At 41.8% G+C, this 11,460-nt stretch overlaps 1 protein-coding gene across 1 annotated transcript in view; it reads left to right on the forward strand.

Annotated features, from left to right (window-relative positions):
- Positions 1-10,820, forward strand: part of adam12a (ADAM metallopeptidase domain 12a) — a gene marked incomplete at its 5' end in the record, with an annotated part of 70,716 nt that extends 59,896 nt beyond the window's left edge. The window contains 11 exons of the mRNA XM_083933113.1: positions 485-574; positions 715-910; positions 1,001-1,109; positions 1,781-1,979; positions 3,306-3,383; positions 4,627-4,735; positions 5,431-5,566; positions 5,812-5,926; positions 7,057-7,299; positions 10,478-10,641; positions 10,731-10,820. Coding sequence (XP_083789239.1) covers positions 485-574; positions 715-910; positions 1,001-1,109; positions 1,781-1,979; positions 3,306-3,383; positions 4,627-4,735; positions 5,431-5,566; positions 5,812-5,926; positions 7,057-7,299; positions 10,478-10,641; positions 10,731-10,800 — 1,509 coding nt within the window. The 3' untranslated portion in view covers positions 10,801-10,820. The remainder of the gene's footprint in view (positions 1-484; positions 575-714; positions 911-1,000; positions 1,110-1,780; positions 1,980-3,305; positions 3,384-4,626; positions 4,736-5,430; positions 5,567-5,811; positions 5,927-7,056; positions 7,300-10,477; positions 10,642-10,730) is intronic.
- Between the last annotated feature and the right edge of the window lie 640 nt (positions 10,821-11,460).

Below are 11,460 nucleotides of genomic sequence, written 5' to 3' on the forward strand. Positions count from 1 at the left end.
CTTGGTTTTAATGTAACAAATAAATAAAAAGATATAAAATATTAAAATAACAATAATAATGATGTCTAGTTTTAAGGTCAGATAATGCCTGATGTAACGGCTGGATTACCCCGTTGGCAGTTTTTTTGTTGCTACTTGTTTGTAGGAGGGATTTGTTTTGCATTGTGTCCTTCTTTTCATCTCTCTTTTATATTTTCCTCACCATTCATCTCATGGTTCCAGCAGTCTAAATAAGCTTGTGAGTCTTGTCAGATGGAAATGTTGTTTTTTGAGAACTAGAACCGGCTGTTTCCCTTGTCAGGTTTCTTAGTTGCTGCAGAATAAAGTCCTGCTGGGGCTGCATCCCCTCTGATAAAAATGTCTGAGTATTTGCTCTGTGGTGAAATATGATCGCTTTGTGCTGAGTTCTTCTTTACTTTTGTCCCCCCTCACTTACATCCCATTTCTATGCTTGCCTTCTTTTTCCATTATTTTCCATCTGTAGGAATGTATGAATCCCTGCTGCAATGCTACTACCTGCACTCTGAAGGGGGATGCTGTTTGTGCACACGGACAATGCTGCCAGGACTGTCAGGTAGGATTTAGAATGATTAGCCAGCCGTGACGCTGTTTTTTCACGGGTAACTTGACATAGAGCTCCCCAAATATTTGTCTAAGCTTCACTCTGGGTCTTTGTCTTAATGACTGTTGCTTGCTGTCAACATTTGAGTGTAGCTGAAGCCAGCGGGCACTCCATGCCGTGAATCCAGTAACTCTTGTGATCTGCCCGAGTTCTGCACCGGCACCAGCCCTCACTGCCCCTCCAACGTCTACCTGCATGACGGCCACGCCTGCCACAATGTAGACGGCTACTGTTACAACGGCATCTGCCAGACTCACGAGCAGCAGTGCATCACACTGTGGGGCCAAGGTATGCAGGGCCCCCTTGCTGGCTCACACTGTTCTGTGAATGGTTCAGAGATGGTCGCCAGCTTTTTTCATGTGTCTCTGTGTTTTGTAGGAGCAAAGGCGGCTCCAGGCATCTGCTTTCAAAGGGTCAACTCAGCAGGGGACCCCTATGGCAACTGTGGCAAGGACTCCAAAGGCTCATTTGCAAAATGTGAAACACGGTAAGATGTGACGTTCCTATAGAAACCAATGGATGCATTTAATTGTCAGTCATGGAATGCAGTCAAGGGTATATACTGTAATTATCCTGCTCTATAACTGAACACTCTTACATGACAGGACTGGTTCAATGACAGAGACTAGATTGGATGTGATTGACCAGTGAGGAAACAATCAGTTGATTCAGTGGTTGTTAAATAAGCAAAAATGCCAAATTGGCTCCAGCCTCTGAAATTTGAGATTTGCTCCATTTTCCCTGATTTTGTATAATTTTGAATAACTGTTCATAAGATAAAATAAATAATTAGAAGACATTACGGGTTCTGGGAACTGAGAATGTGCTTCTCTCATAATTTTCTGTAATTTTTACATTATAACGACTATTAATCAAAAAAAAGAAAAACTGACACGTTAAACAAGGAAATAGTTATTGGTTGCAGCCCTAATTGACGGTTAGAGAGTGACTTGGTGAGATGCACAAAAAATCTCTCAGGTTGTCGAATGAAAACAGCACAAACAAGCTGCCTCTTCTGCACTTTCCTTAATTGGACAGCAAGAGTGAGAGAAATAAATAGAAATAGAAAATAATTGCATATCTACACATTTGGGAAAACAATGCCATGTTATTCAATTATCACATTGTTATTCTCCCTGTTGTTCATTCTGTTTACAGAGATGCTAAATGTGGCAAAATCCAGTGTCAAGGGGGCGCTAACCGCCCAGTAATTGGTACCAACGCTGTTTCCATAGAGACAAACATCCCCATGCAGGACGGGGGGAGGATTCTGTGCCGAGGCACGCATGTCTACTTGGGTGATGACATGCCCGACCCCGGCCTGGTCCTGACGGGGACAAAGTGTGGGGATGGACTGGTGAGAGCTGAGGCCTGTGACGGTTAAATACACATGCAACACACAAATCAATCCACTGACTCATTGGCAGTGGTGGAAAGGAAGAGAGTAAATGTATCCAAGTCCTGTACTTAAGTTTCAGTTTAATTGGTCGTATGTAGATTAACATACACACAGGAATAACAGCTCAGTGTAATTTAACAGTGAAAAGTGACACTTTCCAACAGTATCGCACAAATGTAATGAGAAACATGAATTAGATAAAGGATAATAGTGCATTTTTATGTTTACAGTAAAAAGTGCAGACAGTAGGTGATTAGATATGGGATGTTGAGTATATATGTTCATGAGTTAAGAAGTCTAATGGCCTGGTGGTGAAAGAAATATCCCTTTAATTGTCTTTTTAGTACCTCTTTGTGTTTCCCTGGACAGTAATTCCTTGTTGAGCTTCAGTGCAGGGCTATTTCCACAAAGATGGAATATTTTGGGATACAATTTTGCACAGAATGAGGACTGCAGATGTTGTCCCCCATCTTCCCATTACAGCAACCAAAACTGTTTCAGTACACATACTGTATGGGCATGCGAGCATTGTTTTAAGACAGGCTTGAACAACTGTGAACTTATCCTTTAAGTGAACTATTTGAATACCTCTCAATAGCAATAGCTTTCTGTAAGACTGTAAAAGCACACTATGGATATAAAGCCCAAATTCTGGGTAATAAAAATGAAAAAAAAAGTGCTGTGGAGTGACAGGCCATGACTAAGACTTTCTAAGAGGTTCTTCGGGGTGTGTCATCTTGTCATTTCAGACTTGCAAAGCCTCAGACACTTAATCGACTTACCATTATTCAGTCTATTTGGCATCATCCAGTGGTCATCAAATCAGACATTGGTCACTTCAATGATACAGTACAGTGGTTCCATTTAGCCTAATATACATTACTTCTCTATGAGCCTCCACCCTTAAAGAGGATCCAGACTCTGCCCTCATCTCTTAGGGGTTTTGGCATTACTCTCAGTGCCCAGTGCTGCCAAGTAGATCCTCACATTCATCCGGAATATATTTGGGTGTGGTGCTGTTAAGGAGGCCAAAGTCCACATCATATTACTTTTTTTTTATATAAGCTGCTTTAAGACGTTCTTGAAAAATCCCAGTGTTTACTTCATTATATTTCATGGTATGCTGTTTCATAGCTGATATTTATTTTGTCAGTGGCAAATTAAAAGAAATATAAAGCTGGATCTGTTGCTCTTTCCCCTTTAAAAGATGAAAGGGTTTGGAATTTTACTGAATCTGCTCTTTGAGCTCTCACTGTCAATTTTTAATGTCTTTGTCTGCCTCAGATGTGTCTGAACCGTCAGTGCCAGAACGTCAGTGTCTTTGGTGTGCATGAGTGCTCGTCCAAGTGCAGCGGTCGAGGGGTGAGTAAAGCACCTTTCATGCCGTTTCGGTGATGTGAGGACCTGATGTGATAGCTGTCTATCTCAAACCAGTCCCCACACCCAGATGAGTTGTTTTTTTTTAATCGGCCATTTCTTCTTCACACAGAAGCTCGTTTTGGCTGTAACATGTTAAAAATGCCCAGTTTACGGGGGTAGAGCGCCATTACAATGCCTCGCAATCAATCATTCTGGATGCTGAAAGGTTCAATCAATTAGACATAATGGCTTCATTTATGCTCAGCTTTAAGCGCCATTCATCATACTCTCAAGCAGTCGTCCTTGTCCCAAAAACTGAAATCTAAAGGCCAGGCTTTATTTGGCCAAATGCTAAGAGCAATGACACGCAGTTTGACTTTGAGCTGTGGAACATAGATATTGGATTTTTCTAAAATGCCACCCATCAAACGTCTGTCTATGGGTGGTCCTGTTTGAGGTGAAATATGTGGCTTTGTGGTATTACCCTTAAATTCACAGGCAGGTCTCAAAGGCTTTGATTATCACTGGTAAAGTTTCATCAAAGCGACAGAAGAAACACTTTTTACTGCCTCATAAAATGAAACATCTCCAGATATTATACGGCCATATTTGTTTGTCTAGGTCAAATTAAGACATATCTATAAAGCTCTGTTTTACTCACAGGAATAAAAGGCTGTTGCTCCTCTAGGAGACAGGGCAGCCCTACATGGACAGATTAGATCAAGATGTTGCCTTGGAAAGAGGCCCTCACCTGCTCCTTATTACCCTGGTGAGGAATCCTCTTAGACGGTTCCATTCCTCCACTCTGCAAGACAGGAAGATAAGAGTGGTATAATGCAAAAAGTCTGCTCTGGTTTTTAAATCAGACATCTTTTCCATATGGAGCCATAACATTGCTGGCTGGAAGTTGTGTCTGTGTTGTATTCAGCACCAAGAGCATCTGCATCATGTGAGTGTTCGTTGACTGTGGTACCAAGTGCCGAAACAACCGAGACAGAAAATGAATTAACAATAGTTTTGATAATCGAGCAAAAAGCCCAAATATTTACTGATTCCAGATGTGAGGTTTTGCTGTTTTTCTCATATATTATATTATGTTTCACTCTGTAGCCTGATGAGTGCAGGAGCTGCACATTAAAGGAGTGTGGTGTTGGGCAAATACTCAAATAAATGTAGCGTGAAAAGACATGCTGATGATGCATTTTGGGCTCATCTAACGGTTAATTGTCCTTTTAATATACTGCAGGTGTGCAACAACAATAAGAACTGTCACTGCGAGGCTCACTGGGCGCCTCCCTTCTGTGACAAGACAGGTTTCGGAGGGAGTGTGGAAAGTGGCCCTATCAGATTAGCAAGTAAGTTGCAACTCAAGTACATCAAATGGCTGATTTATCGTGGTTAGGGTCATGTTATGTTAAAGGTCTTGGTCATGGAATGTATGAGCATTTCAACAGTGATATATTAATGACCATTACTTCACATCTAAACTATAGTTTTCACCACAAAACTATGTTTTTTTTATTGTTTTGTGGTAGGAAAATGCTGGTGTAAAATCTTTAATTCAATTCAATTTTATTTATTTATAGTGCCCCCGTAGAGTATGGTTGCAACGAAAACCTTCCCTATTACAGACAGGAACATCAGACAGACCCAGCTCTGTGGAGGACGGACATCTGTCTTATTTAAAGAAGATAATTTCAAATAACAAACATTAAAGGTTCCATATTCTGCTTATTTTCAGGCTTCATATGTGTGTTTTGGGTTTCTACTAGAACATGTTTATATGATTTAATGTACAAAGAACCCACTTTTTTATCATACTGTCTGTCTGAATATACCTCTTTAAGACCCCCCTCCCAAAAAAAAACCAATCTGCTCTGATCTGCGACCTGCTTTATAACGAAAATCTCAGTTGTCACATAATGGGACCATTAAAAATTGATTTTAAAAAACTGCAGAAATGTTGACAGATATAGTACGGTATGTTTTCAGTACTAGAAGACATCCGTCTCGGAGACTACCTAGTGTTTCCTTGTGTGTTTCTGAGCAGACAATGGGAATCTGACAGTTGGCATCCTGGTGGCTCTCCTCACTGTCCTGGGAGCTGGTCTGATCCTCTGCATCAAAAGAAAAACCCTACTGGGCCTGCTCTTCAACAGTAAAAAGAACCCAATTGAGAAGCTCAGGTGCTTTTTCTGAACATACAAAAATAAATATCACAATCTTTTCTCTTTCTTTTTGATGTAGCAGCTTTTGCAAATGGTTAAGAAAAAAAACATCTGTGACAGATGCTGCCAATTGGTCACAATATGAAGCTGATTTATGTGTATAATGTTTTGAGTTCATCATTTAAAACATTACTATTGTAACTATCGTATGATTAAAAATAAGTGTATAACTAGAGATATATAATTGCACCTTTAAATTCCAGATCAGTAAACGCTGCAATCAGCGGACCATCAGCTCTGAACCAGCCTCCATCATTGAGCACGTCGTCTCCATCACGACCGGCCCCGCCTCTGCCACACAGTGCCACCATCTTCAAGGTCACTAAATCACACGCCTTTGCTTGACAGGCCCTTTACAAACACACTGATAGACATCTTTTGCATATTTTGTAATATCCCTCCCCTTTCGTTAGCAGAAAAAAACTCTCAGAAGGATTGACGTGTTGTTTTCACACAAATGGCAGCTCATTCAAATTCAATTAAATCATTCCTCTATGTGGACATGTGGAGGAGGTAGTGATAATGGAGTCTGCGGTGAGCAGCTTGTTCACAACACTTGAATAGAATTCCTGTCATTAACAGCTGTCTGTTAGGAGAGAAACGGATTTATCTGCATCTTTCTCACATGAAGACTGTTTATGCGGCGGCTTACCTGAGATAAAAAATCATCCTGTTACTGATAATTGCAAGACAGAGCTGGATTTTCTGTAGTAATGACTCTAGTGTCCACATCCCTGTATGCCTTAACTTCTCCATTATTGCCATGACATGCTTTGTAATGGGAAGGGACATGTGATCGATTGAGACAGGGGTGCTGAAATAAGAGGGGTTGTGTCACAATTGACATTCGTGTTGCAGGGTGGCACACGACTGAGGCAAGCTGCTGTGCATTACCATGAGATTGGTGTTTTCAGTTAGGAGCATGTGTTTTTCATTTGGTGTCAACGGTAAGAGGAGAAAGGATGTAAGGCTGTTTGATGTCAGCACAGTGCAGGTGAGGTCATTTTCCAAATGTCGGGAGTTGTGTTTAACCGCCGCGTGTGTGTGTGTGCATTTGTGTGTGTTATATTATGTGTTTTTGAGTTGTGCACATCTGGCCAGCTCTAAATACCAGGCACACTCATATTTTGGCTCTATTCTGTGACTCAATGGGAGTGTGTGTGGGCTCTTTAGCTTCGTCCACCTTTGAATGAGGCCAAGCGGGTGCTTAAAGCCCAGCATTGGTCTTTCTCTTTGATAGGTTACCTGAAGAGGAGTTTGGGGAATAGTGAGCAGGCGAGCAGAAGCGTTTGATTTATTCATCTTTGACAGCATCAGGAAGAACGGCAGAGGAAGAGGAGGAGGTTAACATGACTGTTTCTGATAAGAAGCAGACGGTTTCTCTTCTGTCTGCTTTCATACAAAGCATACTCTTGACTCTTCTGGTTCTGTCTTTCATCTTCCTGCAGCCTCCTCACCGGGGACCAGAGGCGGTTCTCACACCGGCCCCCTACCCCTCCCACGGCCTGCGCAGACTGCCCCAGTGCCCTCCGGTTCACCTCAGCCACCCTGTCCCTCTTTCTGTTACCCTGTCCCTCTCCCCTGGCCCCGGACTGCCGAGACCCCCATTGCCTCCGCCTCATATCCACGTTGCAACAAGGGGGGCGTCGTTTCGCAATGTGTCACGCCATAACTCCTGCAGGATGGTCATGGTGAGTGAGTTGCCTCGCTTGGAAACATTTTATTTGATGATGTTACTCACTGTAATTTCTACGTTTGGTTTTTGCAGCTTTTACTCCCTACTACTTGCCCATAATACCTAACCAGGGAAATTATGTTATTCTCTGCACCTTTAGACAGGTGATCATGTCCCCCGTTTTCATGGTTCTTTTGTGTCCTATTAAAGTATATCCATGTTGACAGTTATGGGCAGTCTCATAAAATAATGAGGTTAACCATCGAGTTGGCGTCATCCAAGCGAGACTCCAATTCTGCAATACAAACCAACACATAAATAATGAAAATGGAGGCAGACTTGCAGAAGGTGGAGACAGAGAAGATGAAACAGCAGCCGGAGTGAGCAAATATGTCCATATATCACAGGGTGGTAATTTTGCTACCACTGGTTTTCCATTGAGTTTAGTTCTGGCATTGCAGGCTGTCAAAGTTGAGGGGGAGAGAAAGGCAGAAGTTCCCGGTGTTAAATCCCTCTCACTCAGTGATTCGCTTTAATCTGGTTTGAGTTGTACCCTTTGGGCGAGTGAAACAGAGAGATCCAAAGAGAGAGAGAGACGCTCCAAAAGACAGAGAGACAAAGTGATCAAGAGGCAAAGAGAGAAATGGAGAATATAATCAATTCATTTTTACTATAAAGGTCCCATATTGTAAAAAGGGACGTTTTCATGTCTTTTTTTAATTATGATAAAACAGGTGGAGGTGCTATGTACAACAAAACATTCAATCCAGAGAGAAATGCACACAGGCTGTATTCAATACTGTGTCTTTAAACAAGCCGCCATGACTTCTGTACGGTTGTCACAACTATATAATATATAAGTAGAAAGTGCATTCCCCGGCTGCAATGACAGTGCAGACATGACTCAAGCACAGATGCAGAAGTCCAAAAAATGCTGGCCAATCAGGACAGACTGTTCTTTCTTGGAAGGGGGGCTTAAAGAGACAGGTGCTAAAATGGCGATTAGGACAGAGGGTGAACACAGGTATATTCAGACAGACAGTATGAGAAAAATGTTTTTTATTGGACATTAAAGCATGTAAACGTGTTCTAATAGAAACCCAAAGTACAAGTATGGACCTGCAAAGTAGCATGATATTTGCCCTTTAAGTAATTTTTCTATCTGAATGTGGTTCCAGGCTCTCAAATGTGTGGATTTTCTGCTTTTTGTGCTTTGTATCACTGTAAATTGGTCTTAGAGAGCTCCGGAGATGTCACCTTGGGAAATTGTTCAGGCAATTTTAAGTTTTCAGACATTTTTATTGATAGATCGACAAAAGAACCACTAATGAAAATAATTGCAGCCCTAGACGAAGGTGCAAATTAGCGAATATGTAAAAAGAGAAGGACTGAACGTGGATGAAAAATCAGGCGTGGGTTGAGTGTAAAAAGCTTTTAAGGACAGTACTGAAAATGATAACACAGGGGAGCTGAGGTCAGAGCCATGCCACGCCAGTGTCAATTAGAGGTGTCTTAAACAGATAATGACTTTATAGTCTTGTCCAGATTAATGGAGAGGTCACAGAGGATCTCATAAATGTTACGACAGCATCTGAAGGAATATCAGCATTCCATAAAGAGCCTCACATAATTACTCCTTCATTTTTCACTGATGTGTTTTCATAATGTTCTATCACTGCATTTACATATTTTGACACTATTTATTTACCAGGAAGAGTGCACATTAATATTCACGGTAACATTTTAGCAGAATACATCATAAATGAAAATGATCTTCTTTAAAAAAAAGTATATTAAGTGCTCAGTGCCTCAGAATATACACTTTTCAGAGCCACTTCAGGAAGTAACTCCATGTAGTTTTACAAAAGCTCCTGGCTGTCATACACCTGTATAACAGGTAATGTGCAGCAGCCCATGGCACTGTTTTGACTTCATGAAGTTGATTTTCCCTCTCAGCTGCTCCTATTTAATGTCAAAGTGTGAAACTGAAAGGGATGCCTGTTGGCAGCAGGCTTCACCGACAGTATCTTTAGCAGCTGTTTGGCAGCTCCAAGACATTGACAGAGCCTTTTTCCTCCCACAGTGAAACGCTCCAATGGGAGAGCTTCACCTGATTTAGTGACTTTAGTTATTCTAAGTAACATTTTGTGTAATCACCTTATCAGACATGCTCTTTTGATTTGCCTGTATTTCACATCACTAGCATTTGGTACTCTTCTGATATTTTTGGATGGAGCTCAAGTCGGCCCCATTGCATGACAGTAATGGCCCTCATTGTGATGAAATAGCAACAGTATTCCAATAGATATGATACTTGACCTTATGGATTTAAAGCAGAGACATATCCTGCATTAGACTTCCCTGACAGCATATAGGTTTTAATGAAAACATTAAAAGTCCCATATTGTAAAAAGTGAGATTTTTTTCAAGTGCTTTATAAATACTGAGAATGTAACTAGTGAAACTGTGCCTTTAAATGAGCCCTCAGGACTTCTGTATGGTTGTGATGTCACAACTATACTATATATAGGTAGGAAGTGCTGCTACAGTGCCATTACAGGCATTCCCCGGCTGCAATGACGGTGGATAGAGAGAGACAGTGAGAAAGAGCAAGAGAGAGCGTGCAGATGTGGAAGAGCTGGAAATGCTGACCAATCAGAGCAGGCTGGGCTTTTTCGGGAGGGGGGTTCAAAGAGAAAATCACTCAGGTATTCAGGTATATCGAGATAGACTGTATACATGAAGGCATGTACAACATGCCCAAGTAGAAACCTAACATACGAGAATGAACCTTAATATTAGCATAATATGGTACCTTTAAATTAGGGTATTATATTTGAATTTGACATAGGAATGGTGTTTTGAATCTGCAAACCTGATTCAATGGGTGAGTGAGGTCTGAGGTTCAGTTGTTTGGCTCCTTTAACCTGTGATGTTTGAGGAGACTTTTCTCCGACCAAGGAGAAGAGGAGGAAGGGAATGGAGACCAGATGGGGGGCTAGGTAGCAGGCCTTTATCATGATCTCAGTCTGCAGCAGATTGAAACCACATGACGACTCCTCTCATGGCAAGTTCTATGGGCAGGGCTGCCCTGGTGCCTGAAAGAGGAGGACACGGCATGCAGGCCTGAGCTGTGACTGCCACCTGGTGGAGATTCTCAGTTGCTATTTGTATGTGTGTGTGTTCATTGTCAGGAGTTGGAGAAGCCCAGTCCTCCTCAGAAACCCCTTCCTGCCGATCCAAGGAGCTCCCGTCTAGGTCGAAGTCCCTCTGTTGTCCAAGGGCCATCAACTGTTTGCGGCCCAGCACCAATACACATTGTATCCAGACCTTTGCGCCCTGTCCCACACCCCAACCGGTGAGTTCAACAGATTTTTGTAAAAACACTAATGTCCTAACTGAGAGATTATTTTAACATATTTGTATCTCTTTTTCTCCCTCTTACAGACCCAGTCCCAAACAACCTCCAACACTACCAAAGCCTTGCATAATTGCCAACTTCAAATACAGCAGCTGAGACTTTGGCCAAAAGGGACAATGTTGTGATAAGACACTAAAGAATTTGCACTATGAAAACTCTGAAAACCTTAAATAGATGGCGGCTTCTCTTGAATTTTTTGATCAGGAGATTTGCCGTGTCCCTTTGGTGCTCTGTCCCTGAATGGTGCTACGAGTCTGAGCTCAGGTACATGTAAAGTATTTATATTCTGTATTTATTGCCACGCAGTGCACTGTGCCAGACACTTTTACTACACTACACAGTAGCAACTTAGAATTTTTAATTTGTGGTTTGCATCAGTTTCACAATTTTCTTTCTCATCAACTGGTCTATTAAGGACAGTGACAGAGACTGAAATTCTGAGTGCAGAAATGTTTTTATGAAATGTGTTTTAATGAAGGGAACCCTTTAATTTCAGCCCATTCTCAGTCCCAGGTGGTCAAATACAGCCGTTTTGTCACGGCCCTATGTGTTTGAGACACACCAGTCTTTCAACCGCAAACGCATCAGCGGCATTATTAGATGCTCAAAGCAAGTACTTCAGAAGTAAGACCGACGAGGTCAGTGTAGGGAGGAGGTCGGGTGAAGGATGGGTTGAACAAACACAGGACTTTCAACCAAGCGAATGCAGTTTGCGTCCCATGTGTCACTGTAGTTACATTACAAACACTTATTTTA

The sequence above is a fragment of the Echiichthys vipera genome (genome assembly GCF_963691815.1).
Source record: "Echiichthys vipera genome assembly, chromosome: 18".
NCBI lineage: Eukaryota > Metazoa > Chordata > Actinopteri > Perciformes > Trachinidae > Echiichthys > Echiichthys vipera.